Below are 16,313 nucleotides of genomic sequence, written 5' to 3' on the forward strand. Positions count from 1 at the left end.
CATAATTTAAATTTTTCTATAATCAAATATATTATGAAAGCCAAGCGAAACATAATTATTTAATAATTTTTAACTATGTCAATTAAAATGATAAAATCTAAAAAAAACAAACACACAAAAAACCCCCAAAACTTGATGAAAAATTAGAATTTTAAGACAATACTTTAGTCATATCGCTCATATATTATTTGACCAACATCGACAAAATTTTGAATTTTATTACATAAAACTTACTTGACTAAAAAGATTTTTAAAATTTTACTTAATTTAAAACATTTTTGATTATTATAAGAAAAAATATTTTTCAATTGGAATAATCTTTGGATAAACAAATTTTATAAATGTATGTTTTGTAAATATAGTTTAGGAGACATAGCAAAAAACCTCAAAATTAAAATTACATTACACCAAACAATTAATTACAATTTGATATTCTATTTTTATTAAGCATCGTCATGCATCTTGCTCAGAACAGTAGCTTTAATATCAATTTCTGAAAGTGACAATCTGGAGTACTTGAGCTCTCCCTCTAACGCTTTAAAACTTTTGTTAAATTTTCAAATAAGATTTCTCTCTTAAAAAATAAAAAGCACTGCAAATAAAATAAGTAAACTTTAATAAAATATTATAACACATACAAGTAATCTTTACAATAAAAATTTGAAAATGTCTTTTTAATAGTAGAATCTTTTACAAAAATTAGCAATACATTAATTAATGTTATAATGATTATAATTAATAATCTGTACAAATTTTACAACAGGACTAGTCAATCTAAGCTGTATTGGTCGCAGCAGGTTTTGCTTTGTGTAGGAAGACTTTAATTATTCCATTAAAATCAGCACTAACCATCACATAACAGTTATTTATGTTCGGTTCTAAAGACTGGGAGCCTTCTTCTTCTTGTTCCAATTGTCTCACTATTAAAGCTGGATTTGGAGCAAATACGGCTGAAGTTACAACAGCATTATGAGCTGAAACAAAGGATAAACAATTTTTGTTAAAACTAAAACTGTGCTACTCATTAAAGGAGGAAAGAAGTGAAGCCACTTGAACACGTTAAGAATCAGAAAATACAATTTTAAAAAACATTTCATGATGTTGAGAGCTTTAGAATCACAGGAAGAATGGAAATCATCGAACCAACTTACACACAGTGCTAATTGTATACTAGTGCAGAGAAAATATTTCACAGTTAAAGAGTTATTAAACTGTGTTGGAATTTATTTGTCATTTAACTGAAACATGTAGCATCCTGTTTTTGTATCTGGTCCGTTTGAAATGCTTTCGGACAAATTTATGGGCAGAAATTTTTTTGGTTGCAATGTTTTTGCAATAGATTATGAGACTGGACCTATCATTGTGATGTAATGGTTAATTACAATTGCTGTTAAAGGTTGAAAAAATTTGACCACTTCAGCTAATCAAAGATATATCATAAATGTAGTTAAAAGAAATATTTAAAATAAAGCAAAATATTTTCACCAAAATAATAATAAAACAAACACACATTTGTAGCACAGATAGAAATAATATTTTTACATAGCTTGCCAAATTCACTAGAAAATTATGAATATTTTTTAAAAAATCTTTTTCCACTCATGAAAGAACCACTAAAAATACTCATATCTTGAGCAAATTTTTAATTATTTTTTTTTAAATGTTTGTTTAATTTAAATAAATATTATTAAAAAAAAAGGACAAAAAAGTTAGTTTTTTACAGAAATATCTATATCTCCATAAATATTTAAGCCATGTTTGCAAACTTTTATGTGATTATTACAAATTACAACAAAGTAATCCAAATAATTGCCATATTTTCTGGCATAGGGTGTTCAAAAATACTTGCTTTTGTTTGTAATTTATTGTTGCCTCTAAGAGCATTGAAGTTTATTCAAAAGTATAAGAAATCTTAAAACCTAAAAATTTTTTAAAAAAATTCTTACGTTTTAGGATTAGTATTTTGCAAGAAATTTAAGAAAATGTCAAAAACTAGAAATATAATATTAAAAATTATATTACAAAATATACTTTTACTAAAATTTTATTAATCTCTTAAATTATAATTGGTAATTCTATATGCATACAGCTCACAGCAGATCTTTCGTTAACATATAGGAGTGTATACCGCCGTGCAATAGAAAAATCAACGTAACAAAAAAAAATAAAAATTGAGATTTTTATATGTTTGACATTTTTGTATAATAAGCAACTTAATAAATTTTTTTTCTTAAAAATTTTTTTAATCTATCAGTTTTTTTAAAATTCTATTTTAGTATTAGCGATAGAAAGTAAATAGTTATCAAGCAATTTTTCTCAAAACCTATCGTGAAACACTTGCGTTGTTTTTTAAATTGCAAGGAAGTACGCACAAAGCACGGAGGTTAAGACAGCATTGTTCCTCGGCTGCCTTTACTTCTCAGACAAGCTGGCATCCAACCATCTGAGACTAAGTAGAAATCAAGTTTCAACTGGAGATAGAATCATGGCTATCCACAATAGCTCAGTATATTTAAATATATTGGTAGCTTCAGAATTGTAAAATCATATCACATAAACTTTTACTTTTAATACTACAAATTTTTAACTAAAAGAAAATATAATACTTGACTCTAAGCACTGCAAACAATGTCCTATTTAAAAGATAAAGTTAATAATGTTTAAATCAATAGATAAAAACATTTGATAATTATGATGTTATGGTTTTATTCATGGTAAAAACAGTAAAAAGCCCTGGCTCAAACAACAAACATTTAATAACAAAAAATAAATAAATAAATAGTTTTCCTGTAAGCTTTCTCAGAAATTATAATAATCAACCGACAAATAATTGGGACATTTTTATGATAAAAGCAACAATATCAAATAAAGTGACCGTTTACCTTTAATACCAGTCCAATAATCATTTCGATCTCTTCTAAATTTTGCACAGTCATGTGAAGTTTTCCAAATGTAAATATCTTGATTTTCAGAACCACTAATTATGTATTTCCCATCATGACTGCAAATAAAGAAGGGTTTAGTTTAAATATTATCATCAAAATATAACAATTAATAATTATAATAATAACAAAAGTTTGAGAAGAATATTCACCTAAAGCTTGCTTTAATTTGGCTGCTTAAGTTTACATAACCTTTATACTTGCATGTTAAACATAAGTCCCGTAAATCATAAAGTCTGATTCTTGAATCATTGGAAGTCACTAGTATCTAAAGATAAAAATATATATATGTGTAAATTGTTATTATTTATAAAAAAATTAAAAATGTAATTTAAATACAATATATATAAAAAAAATCTTTAAAAATTCATTTCACATTAAAGCATGTTACGTTTCTCTGTTTGGCGACTGTTCTTCAGTTTTTGATTTAAGGTTCTAATGTCATAAACAGATATTGGAATTAATATAATTTATGTTTCAGATAATAATAATAAAAAACATTTGTTTACAATTTAAATAAAGATTTTGACACTCAAGTATATTTTTTAAACAAATACTATTCCTGAAGTGTTTTAAAATGTATGGTATAATTCTAGAAAAGCTAATTAAAACTCATATGACATTGGCATTAATTTATTTTGATTGCTTTAACTATACAGTGCAGACATACACATTAGATTGGTCATATTTGAAAAACACAAGAGAAACCAGCATTACCTTCAGGGTATCTGCTACATCTTAGATTTTAAAATTCTTAAAATTCATGACTAATTCCAAGAATTTTTCATGACTTTACGAAGTTACTATTTTCTCTGACAAAAACACAACAATAAATTTAAAAAAGCATCATAATAACATTAATTGAAATAATAGGTATAACCAAAACTGTTATACTATCAATCTTCAAATTTATAGACTTGAAATTTAAACAATAAAGTAAATAAAGAGTTGAAGCAATAAAATAGCTGAAAAAAAATACAAAAGCAAATAATTTTTTAAATTTTTTTCTGCAGAATTATATTTTAAAGATGATTTTCTAGTTCATCAGAAAGGAAAGAAATACTCCTGATTTTTCTGCTCTCATTTCGGAATAAAAAAAATCCGCCATTGACTGGCTTGCTTGAGCTAGAATTTGAAATTGATAAAATAAAAAAAAAATAAATAAATAATAACAAAAATTCTGAGATCACAGAAGTTTAAAAGATAATTCCCTTTAGAAATGATGTTTTTTCCTTCATTTTTTGAAAGAACACCATAATTTTTAAAGAACATGATAAAAACATTTTATATTTTAATAAAATATGACTGTGAGTGAGGGTTTTGTTACAAATTCAGATATTCCGAACACCATAAAATTGGCGACCTAAACCTATGACTCTTACATGATTTTTTTTTTGAAAAAAAGTTAAAATCATGGCGTTTCATGACAAATTTGATTTTCCAGGTGTGCAGATACCCTGTACCTTGAATTTCACAGCTATTTCTTCCTCAATTTTTTTTTGGCAAACATTTAAGATTTAAGTCCACCATAATTAAAATGTTTTAAAAATCTCTAACTTTCATTCCCATTCAAATTCTCTTTCAAATTTTATCTAAATATGGGTGAGTTACCACAAAAGTTATTTTTTATTATTTATTTTTTAAACTGATTATAAAATATTCTGGTTTTTAAACATTCAACCAGTCAAGTGGGTTTTAAACATCTTGAGTCAAATTTTAAGAATATTGAGTAATGACTGTTAAAGGTGTAATAATTTTAAAATTGAATTGGTATGTTATATTTATTATTTAAATGCTATATATATATATATATATTTGTTATTATTAATAATAAAAGTTATCTTACATAAGTTATAAATAGTCCTATTTTCCTCTTTTTTCCTCATGCTCAGGTCAATTAGGTTAAAACTGTTAAAGGAATGTTTGAATAGAATTCCTCAAAGGGGATAGTATAAAATCCAGAGTACATTAAGTAAGCTTTAAAGTATTGTTGATAAAAAAAAATTACATTAAACAATTAAAATATTTTTACTAACTTTATCTTCTCCTGGCATTGCTTCAATACCACTTATTTTTCTTCCTTGTGCATTTTTACCCTTGGTGCTTCTGACATGGATTTGAGTGTAATATTTTAATTGCTAAAAACAAAAGAACCACTTTATTATAAGTCACAATAGAAAAAGGGGAAAAGTAAGACTCAAACAAAACAAATATAATATCCACCAACAAGTTTTAACACCTTGATGAGGCTTGACTGTGAGAAACATAAGCTGCATTGTAATGTTTAAAATTATTTTTATTTTGAGTAACAAATTATTCAAAATTAGTAGTAGGTGAACAGGGGTTAAAGGTTATAAACTTAATAAATACAATTTTTTTATTTTACTAGTGATATAGTGTTTAAAGAGAGTGTCATTATATATTCAATTGTAAGGTATAGCATAAAAGTTAGAGAATTTAATTTAAAAAATTACTAAAATAAGTACAAAATTAGTAGGGAATTTTTAAGGTTAAAGGTTTTCTGACAGTAAAGTAAATTCTAATATTTTACAACATATGTGATTCGTTTTATTCACTGAAATGTGTTCTATTGAGCTTAGTAACTAAGTATTGATTTCTTATTTGTAGTCTTATTTTTACTCTTTTTTTATAGCACTAATACTAGTTTTAAAATAAGATAGGAATGACTTGCATGAACATTAAAATGAGACTTTTACTACTTTTTTTAATAAATGTTTGACTACTATGCAAAAAAGGTCAACAAATCAAGCAGTGATATGATAAGTATTTAATCCCTTAACTGCCGAGAGCGTATACATACATCTCGGCCAGACGATGCGTCAGCTCCCGCAGGTCTATATATACGCTTTCCCGAAGTACGATGCTTTGCAGTGTATTGCTATAAATAGAGCTACACCCCCAACCTCGGAATGCAGTAAAATGACGTTAAAAGTGTTTGCGAATGTATTACCAATTTCGGAGGAGGTGGAATGGGAAAGGGATGTGTTGGTAAAGTGACATCGTATTTATTGCTCGTGTGTTTCTATTTGAGTAAGGTCGGGTTTATTCTTCTTTCACTTTCGTTTCCCATGTGTATTTAGTGCTTTTTACTTTTTGGATGAATATGTCGGAAAGTGATAATAGTTTCAGGATTTATCATACAACACCTAAGTTTTAACATCGTTTATATTGTATTTTTATTCCTTAATTTAAGATTTGTATTTTCAAAACACAACAAAGCACACTTGAGCAAAAAACGGTGGCACTGGGGATAGAATCACGCAAATTTTGCTCGGCAGGTAAGGGGTTAAATAGGCAAGTAATATTGCTTTCATTTATCAACTTGCATTGTAAGATTTCAGAACAATAAAAAACCTTTGAGAAAAAGAGAAAATAAATGCAGTATTTCCAGGCAAATATATTATGCACCAAGGAGTAAAAATAAATTGAGTAATGACAGTGTATATACTTAATTATTTTTACTTGGTATAACAGGTAGATGCAGGAATTAGGGAAAATTAGGTGTGAATGAACCCATTGGATTTTTTTTTTTTTTAAATACTTCAAAAATTTTACTACACAAAATAAATTTTGTTAACAAAACGTTTAAAACTTTGTAAATTTTGTAATTGCTTTAATAAAGAGGTTTAATGTCACATATTCACCATTAGTAGAGCATTATATGAATATTTAAAATGAAATAAAAAAAAATGCTATTAACATTAGAAAGACTGAAAATTTCCTGCAGATCAAAGGACCTGTAGGAAGAAAGCAATGTGGCCCTTCATAATTTTTTGAGATAAAATATATGTCTAAAATCTTAAATTATGGTAACAGAAATTTATTAAAGGCCCAGTAAAGGCCTGATCATTAGAATTCCATAGTATTTTTTTTTCAATATTTGAAAATTTTTCTTTTTTGAGTAAATAAAACATGACTTTTCAATTATACTAAAACATAGTTGTTCAGATAACTGAGTTTCTACTCTTTATAAAAGATAAAGATTTTTTAAAAGTACTGAATAATCCTTTTAAATTAGAAATTCATGACACTAACCTGATTTATTTAAATTTTTTAAAAAACAATTTTCATAAGAATCAATGTACACCAGACTTTTTTTCTCTACCTTGAACTTACTTCACTATTATAGAGTTTTGCCATATCTGTTTACATTTTGCGCCACTGGTTTCATCGTTTTAGCTGCTTTTTTTGATGACATGCCTGAAGCACAGAGGTTTTTATAATTTCTGTAACTTATATAAAATTGACACATTCGTAACCGATTGATCTAAAACTAAAATTTAATGCTATAAAGACATGTTACGGTGATTATGAAAAATGATACGCTTCACTACAATATTGCAAAATTTAACTCTGCTGACTCTTATCACTTTCCATCACTCTAGGTATAAGTTTTATTTATGCTTCTATGAGGTTAAAACCTAAATAAGTACTTTAAGAGTTATATTAATAAAAATCAGAGCATTTCGCTGCTTTGAGCTAAGTATTTACAGATTTATTTAACAACAAAAAAGAGATACACAAGCTCTTCTTTTATCCAAAGTTAACCCTTCAACGCAGTTGGGACACTGACTTCCCTTTAAGAAATTTTTTTCTGATGCTCTAATTACAAGCTTAATTTTATTCTGGTATTTTTGAAATATAAAAAATAGTTTAATAGTTATTAAAAAAATCTGTTATATTATCAGAATTATATTTGTACTAGTTAAAATATAAAATCCAAATAAAGTAGTTTTAATTTTTTTTCCCTCATTCATTTTCAAAAATATATTGATAATTCATTTTGTAAATTAACGAAATTTCAATGATGAATAACTGGTTCTCTTAGATCTAAATAGCTGCAAATAAGTGCAAATTTGAAAAAATTATTGTTTGGAAGTGAGCTGTGTTAGGAAGATTTTATCTTCAACACAGAAGAAAGTACCGGTGTTTCATTCTAAAGATAATATTTATCACAGATTTTGAACTAAATTATTACAAAATAATGAAAAAAGTATGAAAAACATGTTTTATAAAAATTCTGCGTTAACAGGTTAAAGTGAAACAAACTGCACAACATTCAAAATTAGAAAACACAAACGAAAGTTAAATTAGGAGTCCCTTTATACTTGGACAACTGTTACGTGTCACTGGTATGAAGGAACATTGATCATTCTATTGCGGCCCAGAATCCAATTTAAAGGATCTCGGACTACTGTAAACTTTGAGCCCTGATAACAGATATTTTAAAAATTGAAAAACAAAAGTTTTGAATTCTTCTAATTTAAATAAAAAAAATTAGAAAAAATTGTTAAAACAGTTTAAGTACTGTTAGTATTTTGTACTTACTTCAGTATAGTAAAATATACATCGGCCATCATATGAACCAACAATAGCAATCTTTCCATTTTGGCAAAAATTGACAGCAGTGATAAGTTTAGTCTGCCCATCTAATTCATTCCAAAGAGTTACTTTTTTATCTGGAATATTCCATAAACGCAGTTTCCCATCTAAAGAGCCACTGAGAAAATATCTATCATCCTAAATAGAAAATATGTAAAGGTTAATACATGTCACATAATTAAACAGAAATTATTTCAGAGTCTCAAATTATAAATAAAGTAATGAGTTTCCTGAAGTAATTTTATGAAGTTAATTACATTTCTAAGGATAATATTAAATGAATGTTTTTATCAAGTATATTTTTTTAATTATTTTTATTTCATTTATAACTTGTTGTCTAGATACTTTAAAAACCAGATTTCTCATATATAAGCTTTATTGCATACACAACTTAAAAGAGGTATTCCTAAACATCACATGGAAAGCAAATCGTTATAGCATATGTAAATATGAAGAAGTAAATATGTAGATTTAAATATACAGATACAAATATATATATAGACATAAATGAAGGTTACATTTTTATTTAACACAAATGTTGAACAGGCGATTCATATCAGATTAACCACTTTATCAGCTTGCAATTTTGAAACAAACTCAGAAGAAAAGGGAACTCTTACATTTTTAATGACATTTGGATTAATTTACTTGTGTGAATTTTTTGAGCATGTGGGTTACATAGAAAGGAATAGAATAAAAACGTTATAGAGTTATCCCAAAGGTAAGGAGATTTTAACCAATGCTCTGTCTAACACGGGAATATTTTTCGTCATCTCTGCAATTAAAGAGCTATAAGTATACAAATCAGTCATTGGCAGAATTCAAATGTCTTGCCTGATCAGGAGTTGAGAGCTCTAGTTCCTGAGTCACCATGATTCTATGAAGGTTAAAAGAAATAATGGAATAAAAGTCACACAAACTTTTTGCAACCATCAATAATGCAACCCGATTTGGAATGACACGCTATAATTTAATTTTCTTTCGGTACTAAGTATACTAAAGACTATTCTGGTTTCCTGCTTCAAAGGCAATTTCTCAACTACAGTTCATCTATCTTACAGTGACTCTGCTGACATATTCAACACATACCAACATATTAAAAGTTAAATAAATATAAGTAGAATTTTTTTTATAAAAATTTAGTAATGGATTTAATTCAACAATAAGTAGCTAAAAAGTATTTCAGATTTTGATACAATATTTATGAACTTACTCTGGGATGAAAAGCAATTGCTGTAACAAAGTCAATGTGCTGAAAACAACAAAGGCATTCTTTTCGGGAAATGTGCCACAATCTCACAGTTTTATCCATGGACGAAGACAATATGAAATAATTCTAAAAAGAAAAAAAAGCATGAGTTTGAGCATCAGTTTAATGACAAAAATACTTTTGTGTAAGAAATTATACATTTTTGTTTAATAAAATTTTATAAAAGAAAGTTAAGATAAAAAACGATTTAATGCATGCATGCTGCTTTAATTTCTCTAAAACCACAGTTGAGTCAAATTTAACACTAAGTAAGTTTTTTTACAATATTAATTTGCTTCAATGATTTATTTAAAAGAAGATAATTACTTTTGACCAAGATACATCAAGTAATTCAGCAGTGTGACCTTGATATCTACAAAAAGGTTTGGATACAAAAGGACCTTTGTTATCTTCATCTTCCTCCTAAAAATAGATTCATTATAAATCTATATAAAATTAGTTAGCATCAAACCAATTAAAGAGAAAAGTAAGTTAATAATTTGAAGCAAAGTTACAAATCTTTTTAAAAAAAATTAATCAATTTTAAATTGATAGAATATCCGTTTCACTTGCAGGACAAAAAAATAATCAAATACATACAATAAATCAGAATTACACAATGTAGTTAAAGGAAACTAAAATGCACATACCAGCACAATTTAATACAAATAAAAACATTTTTAATTAGTATCCTTTCTGGTGACCTTATGTTATTAGATTAGAAAAAGCACATTTTTAAAAGTTTAACTCATCAAAATAACAATTGACTATATATAGTATCCTTTGGCACTGATATATAGGCAAATTATCACAGTTATACTTGATAGACAAGATTTACCACAATCAAGTAAATTTGCTGACTAGTTGGCACTTTAGGACATAATTTATATAACTTTAATAACCATTAACTTCAAGTTTAAAGAAACATTATTAAAAAGAGTAACAATAAACAAAACAAACATGTGGTATTAGATCGCTTTCAAAATACTATCTTGGTGGCAGTGCTACCATAAGCCATCTACTTTGATTTTATTTGTAATACTTGGCATAATGAATTAAAAACAAATAATTAAAAGGGCATGTAATAAACTTTCAAAGAGTGTTTTTGATTAAATATAGCTGTGAGCCAGCAAACATCACTGATGCTATCTTTTTAACACAAAATTAAAAAAAAACTAATATTTTTGAATAATTAAGATCTGAGGCAAAATAAAAAACACTCCAGTACAAGAGGTTGTAAGTTATAAGAGAAATAAATTGACACATACATAAAAATATACTCTTCTTCTTATTACTATATACGTATCAGTGGATATGCAAAGTTCTTAAAATGGAAATATTTAAAAAGATATTAAAAATATAATTTTGATAAATTACAATATATATTTTTTTTTACAGATTTTCACACTTTTAAAGTGTAAAATAATTCTTTAACAGTTTAAATCCAACCACTCCAATAAGTTATTTTCTAAATAATAAAATAGAGAAATATAAATTGCAAAATTAGGCAGAGAAATACTAAAATATATATAATAACGAAGATATCTAAAGTCAAATGACTATTAATCAGATAATCAGAATTTGTAATAGTTATCCTATTACAAATTCTTCATAGATTTACAATATTTTAAAATTATAATTAAAGATTATTTTATTGAAGAGAAAAGTATCTAAAGCAGAAAATAAATCATACCAACGGAAATTAATATAATATTAACAAGAGAGCATAATTTGTGATAAATTAATATAAACTGTCTACTATACAATGAATTGCAAAACAAAGTTTGAAAGTACAAAGATAACTCTGATTGATAATCTATAATACATTAGGAATCAGTTTCAATTGCTTTGGTTTCTTAAGAAATGAAATAGTGTTAAACCATTAGCGAATAAGATAATATTGCCTAAAACTAACTAGAACTTTTACGATGAAATTAAATAGAATATAGTTTATTAATAAGACTTTTAATATAGTGTAAGTGATTGTAAGAACTATAAAATAAGCACTTTTGAAAAGAAAAAAAGTACCACAAGTTTGCAAATAATATTGAGGAATATGAAATAATATTGGGAAAAAAAAAGACTTAAAAGGAGATGGAAAGACTGCCTAGATGATGAACTCAAAACAAAAAACTATATATCACTTTCTGAAAACACGGTAGGTGGGCAAATACTATTGAATGCAGGGCTATCGAGTCAATGTGATGAATAGCTTAAAAAATATTAATCTTACTATAAATTTCATAAAATATTTTGGAATTTTTTTAAAAAACATTAAAAAGGGCTTGCGTTCAACTTACAGTTTGAACTTGGTATTTTTATACAATGAAGCTTTAAAAATAATTCCTACTTACAGTTTTTATCTCAATATCTATAACTTCATGTTGAGGAGGAGCAGGTGATGTTTTGCCTAAAAAAAATTTATAATTTGTATATGAGAAAGAAAATTTAAATTTACACATTTTATGTAAAAGCACACCACCAATGATAATCTTGTAGTTTTCAGATCAGTTACTAGATAATATACAATGCATTAAACACACACATAGAATATAAAACACAACTTACATTAAAAAAAAAATGCTACAATAAATACTCTTTAAACAACTTAAATTCTATCTCAACTTAATAAAATAAATTTTAGATACAACAATCACAAGAAAGCTCTAATAATTTTTACTTTTTTCATTAGTTTCATTTTAAGGACAATTAATACAAAGTTTGACAAATATAATTAATCTGTAATTAATAAAACTTTATTCATTAACTAACAGGTATACAAGTTTTTTTTTCGAAAATTTATTTCAATGTAAATATAAGAATGAATTATTTGGGCTGAATATGTATTCTTTAAATACTAAAATGCTATAATTCTTTACAAAATACTTTTTATAAAGTGATTTAAAAGAGCAAACACAGTTGTCATTAACCTTAAAAAATTATAAACTGTAGATACAAACAAACAATCAAGTATAAAATAAATCGAAACACATCACTACCTTCTGAATTATATTTTTGCCGCATGTCATTGAAATATTTATAAGCATCTTTGAGAACCCAAATACGAAGATCATGGTCTTGACCTGCAGTAGCCTACATTAAACAATAAATACATATAAAAAAGAATTTAGGAGAAAAAAAAAAGATAAGATAGGAGGTTAAGATAACTTTTTAAAGACAAAACTGACAATATTTCTCAAATCATATAATAATAGTAGAGTTTATTATATTAAAGTGTCTTATTAGTGCAAGATGTCAATATTTCTGTTTCTATATATTAAATAAATTTTTAAAAATGCATGATAAAATTTTAAAGCAATCACAATATTTTATGAATGGTAATCTTAATTAGAAGGCTTAAAAAGATTAATACACTATATTTGACTTATACCAAAAAATAAGTTAACTAGAACACATGCTCATGCATATTTGAAATATGCATGAGCATATTTCATATCACATAGCTTTTTAATTTTTTTTTTTAAATTACACGAGAGAAAGAGCATGATGAGTCCATTTATAAAACATTGCAAAACTTAGTTTGACAACACTTGAATATCAAATTTTATAAAAATTAAATTTGACATTAGAAAATGCATCAATAGTTACATAATTGATAAATTTTTTTTTCATGTACTGACACCTATTTCTAAACATTTGAGTATAAACTGATAAATTAAACAAATGTAAACAATTAAAATCATCAAAGTGTTTAGTGTCAAGTACATCATAAAATTTATTCTTAATACAATTATAAATTCAACAGAAAGTTTCACGTTTAAAGCCATTAACTAAAACTGACAAAAAGAAAAAAAAATTAAACTAAATCAAAATCTAAAATAGTAAGCAATAATCTAATAAAGTTTTATAAGGCTTACTAATAGACGTCCACAAGATGAGAATTTCATAGTCCATATTGCACCCTAAAAATTAAAAGACAAAGATAAAATTATCATGGGGAAAAATGACCATTAACAAATTTCAAGGAGGCATATATAATATTAAAAGTTGCAGAAATCAGGTTTTTGACAAGTTGATGGAATGGTTAATGCTGATATAAAGACCAGCTAGTATTAAGTTGCAAACAAATTCTTTAAATCAACATAAAAATTCATACTTTACTACACAATAAATAAAATTTTAAAGTAAGTGGCAAAAGTTGATAGGTTAATTATATTTATATACAGACAGTAGGTCAACAAGATTTTGAAAAGAGAGAACAGGGATGGAAGTCCAAAATATGAAATTTAAGGACAATTTAGACACTGATTTTGAGTAATTTACTCTCTCTCTCTCTATATATATATACATACTAAAATATATAATATTAACATGATACAAAACATATCAATGCTTTCTAACATGAAAATAAAACTAAAATTAATCTTCTAAAATTTATTTGATTAAGGGAATAGCTTAATAAATGAAGAAAAAAGAAATGCATACTAATTAAAATATGATAAATTATCAATTTAAATGCATTTATTATTTTAAAAATCAAATAAGAACATGGAAACTTTGATACATGATATTTATTTTTTATATTGGCTAAATCATGGTGAATAGTGGCAACTTTTTTTTTAGGCAGTACTTATACTTTCATTTGTAACATCAACCATCAATTGAGCAACTTTAATGTCATTTTTGAAAAAGCTAGATTTAATCTTTCATCATCCTTTCTAAGAAATGAGCATCATTTTTTTCTAAAATTTAACCCATTTTCAATCAAAGTCAAACAAGAATCACAATGTTTTCTTATTATTATAAATTATGTGAATGTTATTATTATAAATTGTGTGAAATTTTTATCTAAAATTAAACTATTTTGAATCTGAGTCAAGCACAAATACAAATCACAAAGTGTTATTTCGAATTGCGTGAATATGAATCCCAATGTGTGATTTTCATTTGCATGAATACAAATAGCGATTTTTAAATCACGTAAATATTAATTGTGACAAGTGGTATTTAAACCGCTTGGATAGGATTTGAAATGCTTTATATAAAAAATGTATGAACTTGAATCACGATGAACATGAAATACAGGTTGTTAAGTGGACGAGAGATGTGTGGGGGTTGACTTTTGCAAAAAAAGAAATATGTTTGGGAAAATTAAGATTTACTTTAAAAGTTACCCCCGAATTTAATTTTGCAATTTTAATTGTCTTTATACAGAAAATCGCAAGTTAGTACCAAAATATGACGGTTCCTCAATAAAAACAGTACAGTTGGCATAAATGAAATTATGGAGGGGAGAGAGAGAAGGGAGCTTTTCATCTCTTCCTTCAACACTTAGTGCTTTCTTGTCATCAAAACAGAGACAAATGTCGCCAACAATGGAAGTAGACTAGTATTTAGTGTTCAATGAAGAAGTGACGTGGGTTGAGTTATCTAGATTTGCTCATACTATAAAACGAAATTTCTAAATTAAAAAATTTTTTCAAATCTTTTTTAGAAACATAATATTTACTTTTCAGACAACTTCAACAAAAATGCAGAAAATCATAAAATTTTCAGAGTATTTATTGAACTTTAATAATTAAGAACACTTTATTTTTTTCAAGAATTTAAGGACAATTTTGAGTTCAGATAGAATTTAAAATAACGTTACATACATAAAAACAGATAATAAACAGTTTTTGTTGCAACACAATTTTTTTTTTTAAATCTTGATTTAAAACCACTGAAAAAAATTTAACTAAGAATTAAAGTTAATCCCCACTCTGATTTTAACTTGAAAAAAGTTTAAATGGCTATACAAAAGCGAAGAAAACAAAAACTTTTTTAAAAAATCATTTATAAAAATTAATAAAATCATTAATAAAAATGTTTTACAAATGATAAATATATAACTACATAAGGACTGCCACAAAGTATAGGATTAACTTACAGTATGTTCTCCACCAAGCTCTTGAAGGACTTTTATGCTTTCAAATTCACTATTTCCTTTTTCAGCTGATCTCAGTTTGCTTGATACTTTGATTTTGACAGATGAACGTTGATCAGACAAAATTTCATCTTCACTATCATCATCATGTCGGGCATGTGAGACTTAAAATAATAAGTAAAACAAATGAATAAATGTTTCGATTTGAGCAAATGAATCAGAGGAACTTTTGTTACAAATCTTAAACAATAATCAAAATTTTTGGGAAAAATTTTAATCTTAAAAAAGAAATTTAAAGCTTTTCTCTAACAAAAGACTATGGGCAATATTATAAGCCACACTCTTTATGAAAAATATATTTTAACATTAAACTATTTAACATCGTTTATAGTTAAGTACCAAGTTTCCAGATTGATAAAAATATTACATTTATTTAAATATTCCTTATGTTATTCTAATAAATCAACATGAATTTTTTTTGGAAAGTTTTCAATCATAGTCTTAATTTTTTTGAATTAAAAAAACACACTATCTGAATCATTTTTATAAAATATTCATAACTACTACAGTTGCGATAAAATAATCAAATACCAAGCAGAATCGAAACACCCAAAACAGAAATAATAAAAAAAAAACACTAAAGAACAAAGAGAACTGAAACATATTAAAAAATGTTTTTTCCTTTAAGGTCATTGCAGTCGAACTTGTTTATTGCAAACCCTAATTTAAATACATATTTGATTGAACAAGGAAACTTTTAATAAGTAGATGGCTTAAAAAGCCTACAGAAAATCCTTTTATTACATACGAAGGCTTTATAGTGCGCCAAAGA

General features: G+C 25.9%; 1 protein-coding gene across 5 annotated transcripts in view; it reads right to left on the reverse strand.

The window, feature by feature from the left end:
• Positions 1–599: 599 nt before the first annotated feature.
• The window catches only part of LOC107439498 (WD repeat-containing protein 44), a 36,899-nt gene continuing 21,185 nt past the window's right edge, over positions 600–16,313 (reverse strand). For all 5 annotated transcript variants that reach the window (XM_043048263.2, XM_043048261.2, XM_071177471.1 and 2 more), the window contains 11 exons: positions 15,485–15,645; positions 13,473–13,517; positions 12,594–12,687; positions 11,949–12,004; positions 9,922–10,017; positions 9,559–9,681; positions 8,292–8,483; positions 4,979–5,080; positions 3,095–3,210; positions 2,883–3,001; positions 600–974 (listed from right to left, as the gene is read on the reverse strand). In XM_043048263.2, the coding sequence (XP_042904197.1) occupies positions 775–974; positions 2,883–3,001; positions 3,095–3,210; positions 4,979–5,080; positions 8,292–8,483; positions 9,559–9,681; positions 9,922–10,017; positions 11,949–12,004; positions 12,594–12,687; positions 13,473–13,517; positions 15,485–15,645 (1,304 nt within the window). In that variant the 3' untranslated portion in view covers positions 600–774. The remainder of the gene's footprint in view (positions 975–2,882; positions 3,002–3,094; positions 3,211–4,978; positions 5,081–8,291; positions 8,484–9,558; positions 9,682–9,921; positions 10,018–11,948; positions 12,005–12,593; positions 12,688–13,472; positions 13,518–15,484; positions 15,646–16,313) is intronic.

The sequence above is a fragment of the Parasteatoda tepidariorum genome, chromosome 2, assembly GCF_043381705.1.
Source record: "Parasteatoda tepidariorum isolate YZ-2023 chromosome 2, CAS_Ptep_4.0, whole genome shotgun sequence".
In the NCBI taxonomy this organism is placed as follows: domain Eukaryota; kingdom Metazoa; phylum Arthropoda; class Arachnida; order Araneae; family Theridiidae; genus Parasteatoda; species Parasteatoda tepidariorum.